At 46.0% G+C, this 23681-nt stretch overlaps 1 protein-coding gene across 1 annotated transcript in view; it reads left to right on the forward strand.

Annotated features, from left to right (window-relative positions):
- Positions 1 to 277: 277 nt before the first annotated feature.
- The window catches only part of snd1 (staphylococcal nuclease and tudor domain containing 1), a 173236-nt gene continuing 149832 nt past the window's right edge, over positions 278 to 23681 (forward strand). Inside the window, exons 1-10 of the mRNA XM_061085024.1 lie at positions 278 to 487; positions 3715 to 3864; positions 4672 to 4792; positions 5410 to 5491; positions 10517 to 10677; positions 11581 to 11672; positions 12240 to 12398; positions 12500 to 12606; positions 13007 to 13097; positions 19203 to 19307. Coding sequence (XP_060941007.1) covers positions 413 to 487; positions 3715 to 3864; positions 4672 to 4792; positions 5410 to 5491; positions 10517 to 10677; positions 11581 to 11672; positions 12240 to 12398; positions 12500 to 12606; positions 13007 to 13097; positions 19203 to 19307 — 1143 coding nt within the window. The 5' untranslated portion in view covers positions 278 to 412. The remainder of the gene's footprint in view (positions 488 to 3714; positions 3865 to 4671; positions 4793 to 5409; positions 5492 to 10516; positions 10678 to 11580; positions 11673 to 12239; positions 12399 to 12499; positions 12607 to 13006; positions 13098 to 19202; positions 19308 to 23681) is intronic.

A 23681-nucleotide genomic window follows, 5' to 3' on the forward strand; every position in this document is an offset into this window, starting at 1 on the left:
AAGACATCTTAAAAAGCTGTTAATTCCCAGGCAGGTTCTGCAGCTCACACTCATTAAGTATCTCCTGTGGTGTGAAGCCCAGGTGTCCGAGGGGTCGTGAAGGCAGCGTCAGACGTGTTAACGCTATGCTGACGTGTCGCAGCTCCTGCCCCGGAAGTCTTTATTTCAATTTTCCTACGCGCTTGTGAAGCGGCGCCGTTCACTCCCATTCATTTCTGCCCGTTGGACCCGGAAGCTCTCGCTCCGCTGTGTGTACGCATGGCAGAGCGTGTTTCCGGTATAACGTGTGTGTTGATCGGCGCTCAGCCCTTTTTTCCCCTCTCGGCTTCCCGTAGAACAGTCTCTCACTTCAGGGTCCCTGCTCCCTCACCTGGTCACCCCCTCGACGGCGTTACTCCTCTACCCGGCGGACATGGCATCTGTTTCGGCTCCAGCTCAGGCGGCCCCCTCCCCGTCTGCCCATCTGCAGCGGGGGATCGTGAAGATGGTAGGAAACCAGGAGCATGACACTGGGGGGGACACACAGCCAGTTAGCTTCGTTAGCCAGGGGGGCTTGTGGGGGTGGGGGAGCAATGGAGGCTAAAGTAACTTCCTCGGAGCTAACGTGGCGATTTAAATCCACTTTTGTGCTGAAAGCAGGTGTTGACACCGGGTGTCGTAGAACTGTCAGTGAACGGTCTCCTCACCCGGCAGCATGTCGGCTAACCCGGGGCTAGCTAGCCTGCTACTGACGTAGCTCCCCATGCTAATGAGCTGGATTGACATGAGCTATCCTGATATCCTGCCAGTGGCAACTTAAACTGACAGTTTGACAGCAGGTCCGATGAGCCCAGTGTTCCCAGCGGCACTTTATTCCCATTTACAAACTGTTCAAACTGGCCGGACACTCATGTCAGGCAGGGACTCGGCTAGTGCAACGTCAACAGATGTGCAGGTTCCCATGCTAGCATGCTAACTAGCTGTTAGCAGCCACTTGTCCTGCAACTTGTGTGAACAAAGTTTTTTGGTCTGACGCGTCGCGGAGTTAATTGGATTTTTACAACGTTCACACAAAACGGAATCAGTCAATCACTGAATTGATTTGAAGCCTATTGCAAATCAGCGCTTAGCCACCTAGCCTGAAAGCTAACACTGTATATTTTTATCCCCCTCCCTAGAGTTTCCCCCCGTTGTGACTTATTTAAAACGCTGGTTGTTGTGATTTATGAAATCGTGGGGGTCCAGTGTGTCATGGTGGAGCTGGTTAATGTGTGTCAGAGCTTCCCAGTCGCTGGCTGGGTTTCCTCCCAGTGCAGAGCGACCACAGGAAACTGACACGTAGCTCCCAGCTTTCTTCCCCCCCTATAATCTCCCACTCGTGTTGGCTGGGCTGCAGCCTCTGCTCCTGTTACTTCACCTTCCCTCCAGGCAAACTCGATCAGGCCCCAGGGAAAGGTCATCCTTACCCCCCCCAGATAGAGCAAGCACACTCTGTTCTATGTTGTATGCATTTGCACGGTTACCTGGTTTAACTGTGGAAGGTCCCCCCCCACTGTCTGCCATGAGACAGCCCCAAGCTGTCACTTTAAAGAAGTACTGTGCTAATGGAGATACTGACAATACAAAGCGTTTACGTATGAGGTGACTGAAAGACACAATTAACGTAGTATTGAAGCCAAATATATATATATATATACACACAGATTTAAATATTAAATAAGTGAAGCTATACAAAGTTAAGCATTAGACTAACTGCCTGTAATAATATGGTTCAACAGACGTACGTGTATTTAGAACAGTGCAAGAGTGAAACAAAAAATACAAGACTAGAGGTATCAAAAATATAAATCAAATAAAGAGAAGCTCAAGCAGTAACTTGTGATGGTAAATGCGTCGGTCGCTCATATTTCGTCATATCTGAGAGGAGTTGTTAATGTCGCCGTAAGGGAACTTCACTGATCATAGTTGACACAGGGAAACTGGCTTTTCCTAGTGCACAGCCTTTTCCCCACAATATCAATATTTAAATGCAAGTTCTGTTTGTAGAATCAGATTTTTCTATGAACTGATTTGTTTAAATAAGGCTTTAACATAATTTTTAAATCCCAGTTTAACACATTGAAACGCGCAGAGATATCTGGTTGTACACCAAGGCTTCAACAACAATATCAACCATTACCCCAAAGTAAATTTCATCAATAGCAATATCACAAAAGTCCAATCAATCAATCAGCTCAGATCAGATCTACTTCAGATTTGAAGTCTCAGCTCCTAAAGAAGAGTTTAAACTCACAACCTTCACTCCGCAGGAAAAATCTGTCTTGAAACTTAACTAACAATGTGACATTTATTCTTATAATTACCAATATCAACCGATATCAAATTCGTTATCCTTTATATAACTCTTGGCCACATGGCCCGGGCCTCAGTCGTGTTACATTCTGTCTCTCGTGCTCCTCGTTGGCGTGCACTTCACCAGAGAACCTCCTCAACGCACCCAACCACACTCGTCTCCAGGCATTTGAAGATGGGCTGTTTTTAGAAGTGTGCAAGCTGCTGTAAACAGGTTGACATCGGTGTCCTCCCTGGAGAAAGATGCGTGTGTGAGTAGGTTACTCTCTTGTGGGTTTATCACCAAAGGAGCTGAGGGGGTTTGTGAAGATCATTAAAAGCTTTTCTTTAGTCCACTAAAGTCAGAGTTTAATATGATTGTGCAGATTGAATCTTTGCTTTCTCCAGGATTTTAAATGATTTTCCACACAATGTAAATAATCTTGTAATGTAGTAGAACCCACATCTAATCCAGTCTGGTCTGTGCCTCAAGAAACGTGCGCGTGGTGTCTTGCAAAGTCTTGTGGTACATTCCAAGTTGAACGTGGCCGTTTTGTAAACACAGAAAGGTGGGGTAGTGCCTCTTTTTCTTTTTCCATGCCTAGTTGGCATTTAAAAGATCCAGGAACCTTCCTGCTGAGCTCCCACTAGTGGGAACCCAGTCAGTCAGTGGGTAACGGTGCTGATATGATGGAGGAGTTTATCTTGTCCACATCTTAGATCAACAGCCCTCAGTGATGCTCCCTGCAGACACTCTGGAGAGTCCGCAGATAAAAGGTGTTTGCTCAGATTCATGTAAATGCCACGGTTGTCAAACCTGAGAGTGGGTTATCTATTTTTTTTGTGTGTTGTATTTAGCCATGCTATCAGTTGGCGTGATCTTGTTCTGCGTTTGAATGACAGACTGTCACCACGGCAACGTCTGGCAGAAGTTGCTTTCCGTCTCCACAGCTGTAAGAGTTTCGAGCTGTTTTCCTGTTCCAACCTCAAAGCCTCATCTAATTTGAAGCTAACATCCACGCAGGAGTTAGGGGCTTAAAGTTATTCTCTCTATATTTACCTATTTGTTTTCCTGCTGGCCTTGTTTGTGTTACACCAGTTTCAGATCAATCCAGCAGGACCCACCCTCCGTGCTTATCAGACTGACTCTTGTCACAATGTAAATGCAGATATAACACTTTACTAAATGCCCCAGGGTGTGTGTGTTCTCTGAGGAAACAAAAACTGAAAGCCACCCCCGACTTCCCCCTCTAACACAGGAGAGGTGATGTGGTCCAGTATCTGCTCCTGGTGTATTGCATATTCATTTTTGTGTTTTAAAGATGTGACCCACATTTTGCTGATTTGAAACTCAGGCTAGTATCTCCTCCAGCTGACAAGTTTTTCTTCCTGTCATCTCTCCAGGTCTTGTCGGGCTGTGCTATCATCGTGCGGGGCCAGCCTCGAGGCGGCCCCCCCCCAGAGCGGCAGATCAATCTCAGTAATATCCGAGCGGGGCCCATGGCCCGCCGAGCCGCTCAGGGCCAGCCCGACACCAAGGACACTCCCGATGAGGTGAGTCCCTTTCTGTTTGTTTGTTTATATTTGTGTGTGTGTTTGGCAAAGGCAGAACAAGGTCCTACTAGGTAAGTAGCGACCCCCCCCCCCCCCCACAGCACACACTCTGATACTTCCAATGTGGTGCTGAATGCTGATGTGTACGTCCTAGTTTTGTTTTTTACTGTTGGGAGATTTTACTGTCACCTGACTTTTCTATCCTTTTTAAATTGAGCAGTTGTACCATAATTAAGTATGAATTTGTATTCACACCATGTTTGTTTGATTAACTTTGAAGCCTTAAGATAAACATGTCGGCTCTCAGTTCAACTTGAGGCTTTGAGATATCGCTCTTGTAATTTGACATTTTCTTATCTTCAGTTTATTCAAGGGAACCAAATGTGACTTATCTCCTTTTTTTGGGAGATTGATTAACATCTGCACGACTTGACTGTCTGCTGTTTATGTTTTTGAATACTTTTTCCAATTAGGCTTTGACAGATGGTCACGGCTTTTTAAGAGATAATTCCATTTAAACCAGCTGACAGGAATACTTTGCTTTGACAGAGATAATATCACAGTGAAAAAGCACTGAAGCTTTTCCACAACATGATCATCACGCTGCTAATTATCGCATTAATGGGAACTTTTTTTTTTCACCACGCACAATACACATCTAAAATGAAGGATTGCGTTTGTCACAACAGCAATATGTCTCTGCTTAGTTGTTTAATTCTGCTGCTGCTGATGAGTGAAACTGCACCATTAACTCCTGATGGGATCATGATGTGGGAGTCCGCATTAATATTCCTGTCTGTGTTGCAGCCGTGGGCCTTTCAAGCCAGAGAGTTCCTGCGGAAGAAGCTTATCGGCAAAGAAGTTTGCTTCACAGTGGAAATCAAGACCGCACAAGGCAGAGAGTACGGCATGGTCTACCTGGGGAGAGGTGAGTCCTCGGGTTGCATTTCTCTGTCTGAGCCTGACCTGAACTTGACTGCTCTGTTTTATGGGTCCGAAACCCGACCCCAGTAAATAAGCTGCCCTGAGTTTGCGTGACCCTTTAGCCAAGGTCTTTAGTAATTGGTTGCTTTCCCCCTGACCCAGTGATTAACATGACCTGACATTTATTTCAAAGGTTTAGTCTGCACCCAGTGCGACCTAGACACTCTCGGGTCAGGTTTCCTCACACTAGTCCATTGAACCTTATAAACTCAAAAAACTGGCCCTGAAGTATGTCCACAAACATTATGGATGAGAAAAAATACAGATGTCTGTCCTTTATTAGTGTTAGTCAGTGCTAATGTTAGTATTACTGACATTGCAACAGGGAAATAATATGTAAACATTTGCAGAATTCTTGGTTTTGAGATTACTATCAAGATACTGAATGTTTGCAAAAATTGATTTCATGATTGGCTTCTTCCTGTCAAATTAGCTGACCTGAAGTACTTCCCGTTTAATTCTAACCGTATTGTTAATATGGTTATAATACACTTTAAAATGATATAAATTGCAATGATAATTTAAAAATAATGACTCATTTTCTCTGCCCTCTCATTTTAGACACAACAGGCGAGAACCTCGCTGAGTCTTTGGTGAACGAGGGCCTCGCCACAGTCCGCAGGGAAGGAATCCGAGGGAACAAGTGAGTTGTTTTTGTCTGAGCTTCATGCTCTCTGCTACTATCTGTTGCTTTACATGCCGACTGAAGTACACCAGTATTATGACCTTTTAGAGATTAGAACAAAATTGTGCTGACTTGGGAGATCTTTTTGTCAGAAATCAGATTTTGAGGTATGCATACAGTTTGTTTTAAAGCTATAATAACACAGTTGACATGACTTAGTCCGTGGGGTTTGAATTCATTTTTGAGGTCAAAGCTGGGTTTGTTTCCTCAGAAATTAGGAGGAAACCACTGTCAGCAACTTGATTTTAATCTCCTGCTTGCAAAGGCTTACAGCAGCACAACACTTAATAAGCTGTGGCTGGAGATAATACATGTTTTCAGCTGGGGCACTGTAGAGAATTGAGATAAAGCCCATGTGTCCCAGATGGTGGCAGTATTACCCTGCTGCTGCCGCTACAACAACAAGGTCCCTCTGAAGCACTTCTCTGCCACATTGCCCTTAAGAGCTAATCCCCTAAATGCACTCACACACCCAGCGCTCTATATGACTCTATAAGTGCTGCATAGCCCCCCCAGTGGCAGCGTTTGCACATTACACACATTACATGCAATTTTACTGGTGCTGCTACATTTGTATCCTCCAACGCGAACAGAGACGATGCGAATATTGTGCCACTAATGACCCATTTCCAGCATCCTGTGCACTGGCCCAGAACAAGTGCTAATGTAAACGATGCTTTAAGAGTAAGTAGGCATCATTTAGCCAAAGGGGGGAGGCCCATTACTCAGTGAGGACTTCAGGCAGCAGTTTGTCCCCCGACGATTCCAAGCCCCCAATATCATTATCCCTCGTGCCTGGCGACGCTGATCCCACCAACTGTAATGTAGTGGTAATAACGTGGGCGACGATAACGATGATGGCTTCGGACAGTGCAGGTTAACACGTGCTCCGAAACGGACGGCGACTCTGAGAAAGCGGTCAGCTCACCGACGCATTTAAGAGCCGGGGTCATTGTTGAGCTGTGTAGCAGAGCAGGCTGTGGCCCAGATGTTTCTGGGCTGGTTCCCCTGAGCAAAAACAGGAACAAACAGGAAGTGACTCACAAATCTTGACTTCAACGTTACACTTTGAAAGCATTTAATCTCTTGCTACTCAGCTGCAATAACCCACAGTTTCTAGGCGACGCAAAGTTTGAAAGAATTGTGATTTTCTTCTGTCTCGAGAAGAAGTGAAAAGACAGAATTTTACATTTTTTCGAGACGTACACATTCATCAATCTTTCGACTTCGTCTCTGACCTGCTTTCTGTTACTCAGGCTGCTTTTCAATCAGAGAACTTCACTGATGGGGGTTAGATTTGAAAATGGTCGGATGCCACTTTTCCTTTGACGAATTTGACAAAAATCACACACAGCCGGGTTTCAACAAAGGAGACGTATTTACATGGACATGAACTGTGCTCTCTAACTCCACCGTTTGAGCCATTTTAATCCAGAGAAGTGCTGATATAGAGGTGTAAACATCTCGAGGGATGAGCTGCTCTCGTTTGGGCATTGCCGCTCACTAAACTGCTTTCAGTGAAGTCTGGACATTTCCAGAGAGGCTGAATATGAGAACGTAAACACCTGAGTCAGTTGCTCGGCACATTGTCAGCATTTTGTACTTTGAGTTCCCCACTGAAATGTCCAGAAAACGTCAGTGAGTGAGAATACAGCAGGAAAAGGTGTAACTGCCGATGCCAGTGTCGATGTGCTCCGAGTTTTCTGCAGCTGAATTTTCACGTCAGATCCTGTCTCCTGCTGCTCCTCCCTGGTGCCACCCCTCACCCAAATGTTTTCCTGTCCTGAATGCGTCGGACCTGAACAATGTCCTGCTGCATTCTTCATACGTGAAAGACAAACTCCAGACAATGTCAACAACATTGCGCCTGCAGTTCGTGTCTGAAAGCCCCTCAGGAGTGGAACCCTTCCAGTAGGCCTGTCACGATAACACATTTTTCTGTGCGATTAATTGCCCCAGAAATTATTGCGATAAGCGATAATATTGCCGTTTTGACACCATTTTCAACTTATATAATGATAATGGCATAATAATGCAAGTACACCCTTTCGAAGATCAATAAACTTTTATTTTTAAAGAACACTGGAACTGGACATCTGGAAGACATTTAAGAAAGCCTTTTTTATTGCCAAATATATGAACTGTTTAAAGTAGATTATAAATATAAATAAATACAAAAACTTTTTAACTTAAAACTATGAATAATATATGAACTGTTAACAAAAGTTTACACAATACTTAAATAAATAAAAATAAATACAAAACAGACACACTCTGACTCGTGACTCTGACCCCGTGTCTCCGCGGAGACCCCTGTGTCAGACCGCTCGGAGACCCCCGTGTCTCCGCGGCTGGGGCTGTCGCTGGCAGGCTTCCGCCCGCCTTCGTCCCCCCGAACGCTTTTGTGAAACCTTTCTCGCCGTGGTCTCCGTTCCTCCCGCCCCGAGCCTTTCCAAGCCGACCTGGAGCCGTCGCGGCGCACCACGGAGGAGATGCGCCCGGCGGGGGCCAGCCAGCGCTTGGGAGAGGGCTCGCGAGGAGATCCTCCCACACCTGCACGGGAGCCCTGACGCACGCGGGGCGCGGGCAGCGCGGAGACAAGAGTCTGTCCACCGGCAGCCGCGGCCGACTGCCGGATGGGATCTGCATCGATCTCCTTTTTAGCCTTATGCGAGCGGAGTTGACGGAAATCCGTCATAGCGACGGAAAACTTTAATCCCTGAATTTATTGCAGCCGGCAAAAAATTATCGCTCATTTTAATTTATCGCGCAATTAATTGATTTATTGCATATCGCGACAGGCCTACCTTCCAGTCCAAGTCCACACGGGAACAGGACTTCCTGCACCATTTCCATACTGTACAAAGTTAGCAGGGAGTTGTAAAACCGGTTCAACAGTTTGTATCTATTTCAAGTGCTTGACTTTGCACACGGGAGCCGCATGCAGATGAAAGATTTAGCCTTCAGCGTGTTCGCATATACGAGAAGTGTAAAGTTTCCTTCCTCCTCGTCTCGCTCAGTTATTGCACTTTCTTACCCGTCAAAATCTGTTTGATTTGAAGCAAATATGTCGGTTGGAGGGATTTGCTGACGTATTGAAAGAAACCAGTCGGCTCTGAGACATGGATAAGTTCACTATCATCTGCCTCCACACATGGATTTATTTCTGTATCTAAATCAATCTCTGCTTCTGGGTTTCTTTCCATTTATTTCCGTGGCTTTACAATGTCTGCTCTCCTTGATTGCATTGTTGCCGCCTCTCACTCTGCTCTTTGTAGCCCTCTGTTATTGTCTCGCACTTAAATTCTAAGAAGCTTAAACACAATTGACTTCTTACAGAAAGTTTGGCTATTGTCGCTCAGTAAGCAAGAAACTGTTTATTAGTTGAATCAGCATAAAGAGGAAGGTGAGCTCGAGGCCATTTTGGATTTGTGTCCAAAGCCCAGCAGGGAAATCGGCTGTAGAGCAGGTTGTGAGTTTGTGTTGCTGTTTTCAGACATGACCTCAAGCAGCAAGAGATTGTGTTCACGACAACAGGAAAATGCAGGAGGCAGGACACAATGTACATATTCTACTGTGGAAATCACGTTTTTGTGTTTTCAGCACATCGTCGCTGGTGTTGTATTTTGTTGTCCTACACTTTCTTTGGCATTGCGTTTATTTTTCATATTTGTTAGAAGTGTCCCCAACACTCCCAGTCGCTCGCTCTGGGCTGGTCTCATTCTCTGGACATTTTACTGGAGGAAAAAGTTCTGTAAAACTAATGTAGCAACTGACTCGGACATTTGCATTCTCACATACAGCCCCCCCCACCCCCATTCTGAAAGCAGCTAGTTTATCAGTGTGTGGCATTTTAATTGAGCCCCACTTTGTTGCATCACCAAAGCATTAAAACATATTTTTTGTAGAAATATTCATTTCATTTACTTCCACATCTCACGTCAACATCGCCTCCCCCCCACATCAAGCATGTCGAATTAACTTCTCGCTAAAAAACAAAAGCTTGGTGGCCCTTTGAAGTTCTGAATAATTAAAGTTGTACAAGGGCCCTCGGAAAGCATCAGGCGGCACCGTTTAGAGAGCCAGCGTGGACGCGATTGTGGCGTTTGTAGCCAGCTGCGTGATTTCCTTTTTGAAGGAGCCGTCAAACGCTGTTCTCATCGCTCCTCAGAACGCTGAGATGGATCTCTTTAAGCAGTTATAATCTGATCATCTGCTTTGCCTCTCCAGCAACAGTGTGGTTTGTTCAGGAGCAGCACTTTACCCGGCACTTACTTCAACAAAGCTGGAGTCTTGCAGCTCTTTTTAAGGAGCACTTAAGTACGTTTAAGTTTAGATCCCCTGACACTTCAGCCACACAGAAGAGCTCAGACCGCTGCTGTAACTCTACGTACCGTGACGAATCCAACACGACAGATGTTTTTGTTTCACTTTGCCCACAAGACGTTGTAATTCTTGTATTTGCGTGTTGGAACAAGGCTTCTGTAGACCATGTGAAACAGAGCATGTTAAACCTAACAGGGGGTGCGACCCCGCAATCAAAACCTTCTCTGCTCGTTAGCTTCAGGGCACATCCCCTTTTGTGACTGGTGTGAAATTAACTGCAACCTGTTAACAGGCCGAGCTTACTGTGTTATTGTTGGAGTGGGTTGTTAAAGGCGCTTTTATGACACTCTGAGACTCTGTTACAGAAGTGTAACCTCGTTATGAGCAGCGTTTCAACTGGAACTAGCGCAGCATCAGTGCAGCTGTGTTCATTAACTGCATTTTCGTTTTCCAAAGCGTCTGTGGTTTAAGTTTCCGTATCAGTTTCGCTCGGCTGCAATAAAATGTTCATCTTGAAAAAAAAGTTGGTTGAAAAAGAGAAGCAAAACTTCTATTCACTAAGTACGTAGAGAGCAACATACCGATTGTACCGTAGAGTTTTAATTTGGTGTTTCTTTTATTGTGTCTTTAACTTTCCCTCTTCATTTGTGTGAACAGTCCAGACCAGGCCAGACTGTGTGATTTGGAGGACCAGTCAAAGTCTGCCAAGAAGGGCCAGTGGAGCGAGGGCGGCGGCACGCACACCATCCGCGACATGAAATACACCATCGAGAATCCACGCAACTTCGTCGACTCCTTGCACCAGAAACCTATTAACGGTAAGGGAGTAATATATATTGAAAACAAACACACCCATATAAAGGAAGGCACAATATTCCATAAGCCTATTTCCTATTGTTATTTCCCTGAAGTTTATTCACTTCAAGTTTATATAAACTTCCAGGCATGTAATGACTCAGGGTGTATCTCCCTTCGCTGGCTCATTCCCCCAGTCTCTCATCTCTGACCTACCCGAGGTGTAATATGCCCCTCAATTCATTTCCAGACGATAGTCGTTAACAGGAGCTCGGCTCATTTCACGACCCTCTAATTGAATGGGAAAGTGAACATGGCAGGGCCTCGTTTTTGTCCTCTCCATTTCTTTATTTCTTGTTCTTACCATTCATGAGAGACCATCAGGGTTGTTTCGGAATTGAAGGCAGCAGTCCAGCCAAAGAGGTTTTAAAAGTCCGGTGACTTGCTGCGACAAGCTGAATACCAATATCTGAGTGTTTGCTGAAGAGACGTCTTGGTTGAATTGGATCACACAGTCTCCCAAGGAGGCCGTAACATTCTCCACTTTGAGAAGTACCAGCAAACGATCCTATAGAGAAAAAAAAAACACTCAAGTGTCACTGTTCAGTTGGACGATCACAGGTATTATTCTTTTGAATTCAACGAGCGTCATGTGAAAAGAGAACACATGCTCTGACAGTCTTCCCAGGTGCAAGGACCATTGGAACAAGTGAAATCCATTCAGGGTATGATTAGTCTGGCCTGTCTGACATTTGCCGTGAGTGTTGTTATGTTTCACCCCGGATGCCTAATCTTTCAATCCCCGCCTGACATTTTTTCCGCTATAGCACATATAAACAAGTGTTGTATTAGAGCTTGGTTTCTCTGTTTCTCTTCTTCTCCTGCCTCCATCACTTCTTAATTCTGTTGTCCTTCCTCCCCTGCAGCCATCATCGAGCATGTGCGTGACGGCAGTGTTGTTCGTGCCTTGCTGCTCCCCGACCACTACCTGGTCACCGTCATGCTGTCTGGAGTTAAGGTAACCACGGAAACTGGATTTTAGTCAAGTGGCCTCAGTAACGAGAAGAAGTTAACATAAATGAGCGCACCGTCCCTTCTTTAAGTCCTGTTTGTCCTCGCAGTGTCATGTCCGCCCCCTCAAAATTCCCCCCATCCGTCTCTTTCACCAAGTCCGGCTCTGCCGATGGATCATTCACGATAACTAATCCGTTTCATCTCCACACTTGAAGATATTACATCCATTTCAAGGTGTTCTTTTTCTCATCGTTCAAAAAGCTTTCCTGTTGTGTTTATCTGTCTGGCGGTTTGCCAAACTCAAAAGGAGAATACAGATAGGATGTAAAGCGAGGTGACACTTAAAAGAGGATAACGGTAGTACAAAGAAAGAACAGATTATATCAAAAGTGCAAAATGTGTGCATGAAAACCTCAGAACAAAGAGTTGACAAATTGCATGCTAGTCTTGCAGTCGTCTCATCTGTTTAAGGACTCAATTAAGTATTCACCAATGCTTGTAAAATACCTATTGATTGAGGCACAGCACAAGTATTATTGTGTTAATGTCTGTGTAATTCTTCTGTCTCCAGTGTCCCTCGTTCAGAAGGGAACCAGAGGGCGGGGAGACACCAGAGCCGTTCGCAGCAGAGGCCAGATTCTTCACCGAGTCCCGGCTTCTGCAGAGAGACGTTCAGATCGTCCTGGAGAGCTGCCCCAACCAGATCATACTGGGCACCATCCTTCACCCGGTAGGACGCAGGAATCGTTGATGGGCTGTGGCGGTTCGGTCTAAATTCTTCCCCTGTCCACTGATCTTTTATATCTCTCCCTGTCACCGTTTTTCTTCCAGAACGGGAACATCACAGAGCTCCTGCTGAAGGAAGGGTTCGCCCGCTGCGTGGACTGGTCCATGGCCGTTTACACCCAGGGAGCTGACAAACTCCGAGCTGCTGAACGGTGTGTAGCTGCAGCAGAGCTATTAGCTGCCTACTGAAATCTTTATATTTGTTAGGTCCCTTTTTTATAGAATATTTGAGAAACCTATTTTACATTATTTCACCTACTGGAAATGGCGAGATCTGATGAATACTTAGAGAACATGCAGATTCTTGAGATATTGTAAGTACTTGTGGAAATTAGAAAGTCAATGTGCAATGAGAGATTTATGCCACCACTACTCGAAGTGAACATTCTCACTCCATTCTGCTGAAGTGACACTTTCTCTTCTGTAGCATCTTTGCAGCCGCACGAATAATGTTTTCAACACCTGATTAAGCTCTTTAATGTTCCTAATATATGGCTAATGGTGGGGACTACGACTGCTGATGATGTTAATGTGAGTTTTGTTCTTGGCCAGGTCTGCTAAAGAGCGCAAGGTCCGCATCTGGAAGGACTACGTGGCGCCCACAGCCAACTTGGACCTGAAGGACAGACAATTTGTAGCCAAGGTGAGGTAGTTTTTATTATGCGCGTCTCATTAGAGAAGGTGCTGGCCTGTACAGGTCTGAATCGCTACAGTTCAAACGTATTTTGACACCGAACTGAGTTTGCATTGGTTGATTTGTTTGTGGCCATATCACAATATCATCCCTGATCACCACATAATGATTTTTTAAATTGGTCAAATCTCCCCTCACAGCTGCGCTCGTTCATTCAGCCCCTCCTGGCTCGCTCGCTCTTATTCTCCCTCCCAGTCTCTCTCCTGCTTGTGCCGACACACATGCAAACACGGTCGTCGGACACATCTGCCAAGTCAGACTAGGTGAAACAACCCTAATTTGGTTTTTCGCACACACAAATGACACATAATTATTTGCATACAGAGCGGGGAGAACGCATTTTAATACCCGGTGTAAACGGACAAACAAACCGTCCACTTGGGATCAGATCTATCAGGTAAGTACATGGCCTTCGCTTCCATTAGTCGATACAAACAAAAAGCTGGAGTAAAGCATCAAACTAACAACAACGACATGCAGACATTATACAGTATGACCAAGACTCGCCATTAGTGCCAAAGGGAATCTGGTCGTTTACCTCCACCACTCGATGTCTACCGCAGTATTTCCAATTTTCTCCCGAGTACTGCAGCAAAAAAGTAGAGCCACTTTGCGCCCTCAAATGAATTATATCCTCCCGACACCTCTTATTTTCACATTTGCAACCCCCACGACTGAATAAAAAAAGAAGAGAGAAATCCCTTCGCCAAAGGTACGAAGAGGAATGCTTAACAGAAACCTCGAAGCACTCCCCAGTCAAATTAGGGCCAAATCGCTGGCGTATGCTGTCGCGGTGGCACCGAACGACCCCTAACAGCCGAGAACTGGAGATATTAGCTTTGGAGGTTATTGGCCAGAGCCTCAGGGGGAAAGGAAGTGTCCTTAATATCAAGTACAGGGGAGTGCACTTCCTCCAAGTTGTCAGCATGCATTAGCTCAAATCCAGTGAGATGGACTCCTCGATACATCTCGGTAATACAGTCTAACCTTATTGTCACGGCGAGATGACACATTATGGGTTCCGATCCGCCGGCTTTAACGTAGTAAAAGCAACTCCAGCCTTAAAACATCGGCATTATGTTTTTAAATCTGGTCTCCACTGGGTTTCCCTCCACCCTTCCCTTCATCTTGTCTATATTTCTCTAGGAATGTTTAAAAAAAGAGTAAAGTTTAATATCCCTAAAGTTTGTCTTTTGTCTGCGTTTGCTCCCTCCAGACCCTGAACTTTTAAGACCCTGAAAAATTCATGGCTAGCCGCAGGGTAACATAAAAGGTGTTGCTCTGGCAATCTGCTTACAGAATGAATTTGATAAACCGCGCACATATAAAGAAGGCGCCCCCCCCCCCAAAAAAGCAACTGTATGTATATTTTTTTCCTGAGTCAGAGGGAAGGGGCTAGAGAAAGGATAAAACATTTATATTATCAGTGTGAGCTGCTCTCAGATCTCTCTGAACCCCCCCCCTTCAATAAAAGAAGGCTGGGGAGGGGGGTGAGGGGGAGTATTTGGCGGTGCATGAAAAAGAGGCTGCAGAATAAAAGGTAGAGGGTTAAAGAAGAAACTGAAAGTGTGAGTTTGTGCTGGGAGACTTAAGGGATGAAGGATGAAAAGACACGATAAGTAAGAGTCAGAAGAGAAAAAAAACACCTAATCAAGATCCCTGCGACTGCGCATGTCCTTTTTTTTTTTTTTTTGCTGCTGTGTTGATGCCCCCAGTTCAACTTTGAAGCGCTTTTTTGATCTCCTCACGACTTCTCTGTCCTGAGGAGGCTCGCTATTTGTCAGCTGCTGCTTCATTCATCGGTTTGTTTCAGGAGGACGCCACACTTACATCACCTTAGATTAGCATTTTTTTAAAAGAACATAAATGAGATCTGAGGCCCCTTCCAGAGTGATCCAATCACAAGTGGACCGTGCCCCAATGTGTCCCGGGATCCGATCCCTCTGCCCACATTCGGAGATGGTCTGAGACTCAGGTTCTCCGGCAGTTTGAGAAGTTTTTCAAAGGCCTCAGAAGTGACAGCAGCTCCACGGGTCTCCAAAAACTTTTCCTTTTTAAAAAGTCACCGGCACCTGAGATGGAAGAGATCTTGCTGACCCTGCAAATGGTTGAGTTGCTTTAGAGCTAAGTAGATATCGGACAGGCCTGTCCACCCTCCCTGCCCCCCCCCGTGCTCGTCCCTGTGACATTTGACGCCACCTAATAGTGATTGCACGGGCTCTCAGGGGGACACGTCTATCCATCAGTCCCATCATCATACACTCCTCCCCTCTCCTCGTCCACTCCGCTTTTCACTTCTTGTTATCTGAGTGACGGGTAGAGTGGACAGCCGAACCAGGCCCAATCCCCACTAGTCAATCCTGCTGACGCATCTTTCTTTCTGACTGTCTCGCCCCTCTCTCCTCCCGTCTCTGCGGGGAATGGAGATGCGGATGTAGGCCAGGTCCCAATGGTCTTCCTCTCCCCTCTTCTTCTCTCCTCCTCCTCCCTTCCCCTCCCCTGGGTAACCATCAACCTGCGAGGTGATGGATAAAAGGTGACGTGGTGTAAACCTCTTCACCAGCCTCTCATCGCTAGCTTTTGTTGCTGCTGCACAGAATCCATCCAAATATGATGGCTCAAATACTAAATCAGCGTTTGGTGTGTCTTGAGAATGATGATTGTTTTGCAGTTAAGAAGATGTTCTTGTGAAACGTACAAAAATTCACTGGTGGTTGGCGTCAAAACTGCCAGTCTCAAAGTCGGTCAGACCGTCCCTCTGTCTGCACGAGGTTGAGATGTTCTCTTACTAGTTTTCCTTGCCCTAGTTAAAATGAGTCAAGTGGAAAGGCAGACAGTTTGAAAAGGTCTGTAGATAGATGGTTGGTACCTGTCCCAGGATGGTGTCCTTCTTCAGCATTACTCCCTAATCATCCACTTTTTTTTCCCCTCCTCCAGTGGCTACATTTCAGCTTGAGGTGTTTATCATAGCATCAAACACACCACTAGTTTGTGTGACACCATGTCATTTGGGTAAGAAAACATGTCCACCGGCACGGAGGCTGAAACGCTGCCATAGGTGTTGCTCTTTGAAGGAGCTGATCTGACGTGAGTAATGAGTAAGTCCTGGCTAAGCCCGTGCTTGGCCCCGTGGTTAGAACCAACTTAATGGATTCGGCTGACAACCCAAACATTCCCCGACGGTCGCCAAGAATCCTCCTCGTGCCGTGACTGATCTTGGCCACTGCAGATGTCATGTGGGCCGTGGGCAGAGGGTGGCAGTAGATCCCCACCTCTGGAGTGTGAGCTCAGACCAGTGAGTCACGCCGCTCGTCTGGTCGTCTCCTCCGTCTGCCCCGGCCCTCGTGGCAGCTACTCTGCTCAGACTTCTTGCTCTATTTATCTGTTGTACCTCTTCCCTTTTTTGTGCATTGTCTCGGCTCCGGTGATATTTGCCGAGAGATTACGCCGCCTCTCTGGCTCGCTCCATCTTGCTGTGACTGTGTGTGTTGGTCCTGTCCTCCTGCGCCTTCGCCTCCTCCGGCTGATAATTAGCCAGTAAACGCTGAGCCATTTTCCTCTGCTCCTGCCACATTCCCTCTCTTGCACTTTACTTATTCGGGCAGGCCACAAAACGACCTTGTTACAGTGTGAATTTGTGTAGGCTGGTGTGCATGCATGCCCCCCCCCTCTCGCACTTACTCATTACACCCTCCTCCCCCCCTCCTGCTCCCTATGTCTCTGTATCCCTCCCACTCAGCTCAGTGATTAGTATATGATGTATTTTGGCTGAAGTTGTGGGCAGCCTATTTAGCATGTGGGCCGGTCTAATTTCTGTTCTCTGGTGGCCAGTGCGATGGCGGTCTGATTTGTTTTCACAGAGTAATGAATCTCCCAAAGAGCATAATACACCTGGATTTGTGTCTGTCGCACACAAACACCCACTATCACATGGGTTCGAACTTAATAGAAAAAACCAAAGGATATTTGTTTGTGGTTTTTTGTTTTTCCACCACACAGTCGGCCACAAAAAAAATTAAAAACACCTCCCACACAGGCCCTGAAACACGGCTCAGACCTGCAGCTCTCACTTTTAGGACTCAAGCTTGAGCACAGCCTACATAGCAACTGCAGCCCGAGTGATGATAAGGCCATTTAATACGCGTGTGGGTGGCAACATGTGTAGGGCGATTGATTTCCCAGTCTCTTGCATGCAGCCTACTTAAAGGCTCTGGGATTGGATGCCTCCTTCATCTCGGCCACATTATACCCCCAATCTGTCTTTTTTACTAGGGAGGGCACAGCCACATACTGATGCACATGCTGAGCTGAGCCTGGGCCGACTCACTGCTATTTATCGTTTGTTTTCTTTTGTGACATTATCTCAGATCACTAAACACAACTCAACTCATCAATCCTTTAACTGAATAACAGAATATACTCTTTATATTGAAAAATGCATTTTTGATGCTGTTTAAACGGCAATATGCATTTACTATATTATCCTTTTTATAAACCAAAAAACAATAATCATAGTAATTAAATAAAAGAGTGATGTACAGGCTGATTACAAAATAGTGTATTAACTAGTTGGGAGACAATCCAGTAAGTCATTGGTTTTGAGACCAGGGAAGCTTTTCCTGAGAGTGAGAGAAACAGAAAAACAACCCAACAGCAAAAGGTATATTATTTAATTTGACTTTCATACGTGACCATATACAAAGTGTTCATCATACGAACATGCACACGTAGTTTAAAGCAATTGTGTCTCTTTCCTAAAGGCCGGCACATGCTTCTGCAACGGCGTCTGCGGCTTTTCACGCAGTTGTGACGCAGGACTCGTTGTCGTTCATGGTTTTCCAAGCGTTGATCGTGTTGCAAAGCAATTCCCCGCCAGAACACTAGGCGGAGTAATGTTTTTTGTCGCAGTCGGCTCTTCTTCGTGCCACTCACGAAGAAGAGCCGTTTATTTACATCGCCACGGCGGCTCCTCAGAGCCTTTTTCTGGCGGACAAATCCGCCAGTCAGTGACGGGTTATACAAGTGGTCATAGTTTTGGATCTCTTCTGCCAAACACTCTTATATTTGGTCCATATTCGTTCTTCTAAATCTTCTACGGTTTCTGCCGGTTCCGGGCATGCAACCGGAAATGCGACTCCAGAAAGGATGTAGTTGGCAGACCAATCACAGCCTTGCCGGCTATGTGAGGCTTGCGGAGTTTGGCCGTCTAGTTAGAGAAATTGGGCCACGCACGTAAGCACGTAAGGCCCGTGAAAACGCAGAAGCATGCGCTGGCCTTAAGTCACCATCTGCAGCATTTCAACATCCAGCTGCATCCTCCTGAGCTGTACCTGTGTTGGCTGCTAACCTTTTTGACGCACGGAGAAATAACATTTGAATGCCAATCATAAATGTGTGTGTCTTTGCTTACACTTGTAAAGGTCGCCAGAACAGAGTGCTGGCAGCCAGCTGTTGGACAGAGGGCCGTGTAACGCTCTATCAGTCCGTCTTTAATGGGATGTTTGTGTTTTAGAGCTTTCTCTTTGCACTCTTTCTCCTTCCTTCACTCTCCTCTCCCTCCCTCCCAAGTCGTGCCAATCCCCCAGATAGCGATACGTCCTCCCTCTGTCCTCCAAAACCTAGCCGGCCCCGCTGGGACGACTCGGCTCGCTTACTTACTCAGTCACTCAAGGATCACTCTTTCTTACCTCGCTCTCCCTGTCCTGTGCTCGCGACGGCACACGATCTGCACTGTCACTCTCCCTCCTCCTTTTTGAATAGATCTCTTCCTCTCCATTTGTCCTTTACCTGCCCCTTCACTTCCCATCTTTCTTTCAGTCCGTCTGCTCACTCACTCAACAAAATGCAATGCAAGTCCTTTTTTTCCCAACACTCCTCCAACCCAAAGGGGGGGGGGGATGTATACCTGCCAAAGATTTATGTTTTTTTTGGACCCTGAAATTAATTTCAACCTGGTTTACATGTTCTTATTTTGACGATCACATTTCCCAAAACTCCTTCCTCCTGCTTTTACCGTAACCACCCCCTTCTCTCCTGTGTTCCTCTGCCCTGTAGGTGATGCAGGTGGTAAATGCTGACGCCATGGTGGTCAAGCTCAACTCCGGGGAATACAAGACCATCCACCTGTCCAGCATCCGGCCCCCAAGGATTGAGGGAGAGGTACAAACAAACCTGTGTTTCTTTACCAGTGTGTTTGTCAGTACACAGCTTTGCACAGTGTGTGTGTGTGTGTGTGTGTGTGTGTGAGGAAAGGTGACTGATTGCCGTCATGTGGCAGAGCTTGTGGGCAGCCAGGTAATTAGAGCCACAGCAGAGACGGCCGATGTCGCCGCCGTCTCCGTCTTCCTGACAGAGTTGCTTCGTTTCAAGTCCAACACAAGCTGTTTACATCTCCCTATTTTCATCCATCTCTCTCTCTCTGCTCCATATTCACGCCCTCTCCTCTTCCCCTCGCGCATCAGTCTTTTCTCTCCCCGTCTCTAAATGACCGTGGGAATGGCTTTGACCACTTGGTGGCGCCCCAGTAGTTGGGGCACATGCAAACACAGCAAGACACTTGCACACACCCAGTGGTTGCAGCACTGCAGAGAGGGGAGGCAGATCGATTTTCTTTTTTCTTCTTCCTCCCTCGCCCCTCTACACTCCCCCATTTTCTCAGAAAGCCTGTGAAAACACACACTCACACATATACACAAACACATATAGAGGTAGCAGGAGAGACGCATATTTATTGAAACGCGTATATAGTGTCTGGGGAAAAAAAGCTGCAGTGACACAGAAGTCGACTTCGCTGGACGTCCCTGTCTCTCCATCACTCACCTCCCTTCCCAACTCTCATTATCAAGGAGTGTATCTGTTGGATTGAAACCCTGTTTCTCCACGTTAGGATGATAATTCACCCAAAAGATTTCATTTCCTAAAAAAAGGAGCAATCAGTTTTATATTCCTCACATTACCGGTGGTGTCTGACTCCTCTAAACTGCTGTCGTTTTGTAAATAAGAGGCTCAGGATGTGTGGAAATGTCACACCCATTAATTAGAAAGTTTCGGTGTCACAACAGCGAGTGAGTGTTTTTCTTTTTTTTTTCTGTTGGAGGGAGAGTTACATATTTCAAATGAAACCCATCATTCCCTTTTGTTTAATGTGTCTGCTTCTGTTTGACAACCGTTCCTCTACCCGACAATATTTTTACTGTAATATCCATTCATACACAAGTCATGTCTCGCGTCCCCCCCCGTTCAAAAGAACTACCCCCCGAGAAAAGACGGGGGTAGTGTGTGTTTCGGTCTCGATTGCAAAATGTTTGAAACGGCCCTTTATTTTTCTTTCTGCTTTGATTGCTTTTGTTTTATTGACTCCCTCGCTGCTTCTTTGCCATTTTTATGGTTGACTTTTTTTCTCATCTGTTACTCCTTTTTATTGGAGTCGGGTTTAGTTTTTATTCTCTCCGTCCCTGTCCCTGCCTCTACCTTGATGCCTTGAGCTGCTTCCCCTCCTCTCCACAGCAGTCCCTCTCCGTTCCTCTTGGTGGGGACACTGCGGTCAGATTGTTGACCTGCACCCCTTCATATGCGTCAATCTTCTCCTTCGCTCTCTGTGGTTATAACAAAACATCTCTCTATTTTGTCTTGGACATTGTGTATAGGTTTTCCACCCAGTCACTTGACTTCCCTGTAGCTTGGTGTTGGCCCTGATTGACTAAAAGCTCACACATTTCATTCTCTTTCCAAGTTCTACATGTCTGGTACTAGAGGAATATATATAAATTCGTTTTCTGCACATTTGTATATTGTTAGAAACTTTAACACCCTTTAAATGGAGCTTTAAATGCTCCTTTCGATGTCGTACATGGTCTCTGTCTGACATTTTATGTGCCGGATGGCAGGAGAAGTTCCAGAAAATGTCCACAGCACCTGACTTGGACATTTCTCTCTGTAAAATTTCAGAAAAATGTTTGGACGTCAGTGCATGTCTGGAAACAACTCTACTCTCCTTTCCTGTTTTCTTCTTTTCCCCTTACTTTGAATTCCATCGTACTTTTGACTTCAAACCGTCTTTCTCTCTCTCTTTTCTTCTATTTCCTCCTCTGTGGTTCAGCGCCCAACTCTTTTCTGTCTCCGCCTGCACCAGATGCTTCAGCAGTATGTGTTTTGTGCTTCATTAAACTGTCGTATGTTGCAGGGAGCCGGTGAGAGCAGACCCAGATGTGAATGCCTGTGTGATATTGTACTGGTGTGACGTTGCCACAGTGTTGTACTGCTGAGGTCGGGTTCATAAGTATTCGATCAGGGACACAGTTGTCGTAGTTAGGCTTCTCTGACCCGGGTGGATTTTAATCAAAGCTTTCAATTTGTGGTTGAAGTGGAGACTTCGGCTTTGATTTAAAGGTTTTACCAAAAATATTGCATTAACTGTTGCGGGATTAAATCCCCTTTTATACATTGTCCCTCTATTTTCAGATTCCACAGTGAGATTTAGAAGATTAGACATTGTGTTGTCTGTGCTCGCTGCAGGCGGGGACTGCTGGAGGACAGTGTGTGTCTTTTCTTTTCCAGAGGTGCTGTTATATGACAAACTGTTGCTGCGTTTTGAATTTAATAAGGGTTGTTCGTGGTGCTGCTGCTGGTGTTGTTTTGTTAGCTAGTTATTTCTGTCTGTGAGCTAAAGAGCCGTCTGCCTGTCTGTAATGCTGTTGGCTCAGCTTTGAGTGTTGTCGCTATGGCAGCGATGCAGAGTAGTGATGGCTTCACTGAGGCTAAGATGAGCCCTTGGACTCCGAGGCAGGAACAAAAGCCACTGACAGAGAAACACCGGAATGTCTCTGATATCTTAACTAAATATTTTCATATATTCATGCATGAGTGTTTTATGTCCCGTCTCATTTTCCAGCCGGCCCGTCTGCTGGAACACTAAATTAGGGAAGTGAGCTGTTACCTTGGTGGAGCCCGGGAGCTTAATTTCATGCCCCGTCCACACGACTTTCCCCAAGCAGATATGGCAGCTCACATTGTGTTAGTGCCAGCGATTGTGGACATTGTAATCTGTCAATTTCCACTCTTGTTACTGTCGCTTGAACTATGTTGAAAGTCCAATTTATTGTGTAGCACCTTCAAATATGGATGCTCATCTGCCAAAGTATTTCCAAAGAACAAACACTAATATATTAGATATGGCTAAAAGCTATGGCTGTTTTTTCCCCCCCCACCTTACATCCACCTAAACCTGTTTATTGCACAATTACCTTGACCACTACATATACAAAATTGAACTAGCACTAACATAGAAGGCCAAATATCTTTTTCTTTTTGGGAAGGGGTGGGTATGAGGATGGGGGGGGGGGCAGGCCACTCTAACCTTTAGGTGAGTGAGAGGTTACAGCAGGTATCACTCAGCCAGAGGCTCCACACACACACAAACACACAGACACAAAAACACACACACACACACACACACACACACACACACACAAACACACACACATCCTGACGTCACGTTGGCTAACATTGTCACGAGTGAGCTGGCTTCTTGCTTACAGCATCAGATGGACAGACACAAAGACGTAGTCACGGTTAACAGCGCAGCTTACACACACACACACACACGCATATATATGCACACAAAAACATTAGCACACACAAGAAAGAGAATGACATGCTTGGTTAAGCTGCATTAGCCTATGTCAGGAATCATCTCGGAAATTGCTGTCAGCGTGTGCACAAACATGGATTACACAGACCTCCTGTGTGTGTGTGTTTGTGTGTGTGTATAGATACTCCAAATGTGTGCATGTTAACACTGCAGCCTTGTGCACCTCCAAGGAGAGAACAAACTCAAATTATACGTGTGTGTGTGTGTGTGTGTTAAGCCGTTTTCAGACAGGACCTACGGGCAAAATCCAGAGAATTTGATATGGAGTCTGCCTTTCCCACATGCACATCACAGCAGGAGGTTCTCTGCATAGCATCAAATCCTCTGGGTAATTCATGCGAGAGGTGGAGGAGCCGCGTGCAGCAGACGGAGGCAAGAAGTGACGTATGAGCTCCGCTGCAGAGATCATGTGATCAGGTTTTCACAGCTCCTTGACACCACAAACTCTCTACACATCTTCATCGGTGTCTTCTACGTGGATGACACCGCTTTCTTACCCGGAGATACTTGTTTTACTTTTGTTGTAAAATATTTGCATCGGTCGCGTGTTAGAAGCGCCTCCTGCGGAGAAAATAGGGAGGAGTAGCGGAGTCCGGTGCATGTCTGACTGCAGCCTTACATCCTCTGGAGGTCTGCTGGGACTTTCCTGTGCCAGTTGTCATTATTATCCCCGTCTGTCTGTGCGCTGTTTGACCGTGCGTTCTGCAAGCAAGGCCGTTTGTGTTTGAGTTTGAGTTTGTGTGTGGGTGTGGGTGTGTCCGGGTGTGCGCACTGTGGTGAGGAGGCAAGATGCAATGTCCCAGTGCACTGATGAACTGTGACAGTTCCTGCCAAGCCCCACTTCCCTCCCTCCTCCCTCCCTCAACCACCTCTGGATCCTTTTA

This window comes from Limanda limanda, chromosome 1, assembly GCF_963576545.1.
Source record: "Limanda limanda chromosome 1, fLimLim1.1, whole genome shotgun sequence".
Classification (NCBI taxonomy): Eukaryota; Metazoa; Chordata; class Actinopteri; order Pleuronectiformes; family Pleuronectidae; genus Limanda; species Limanda limanda.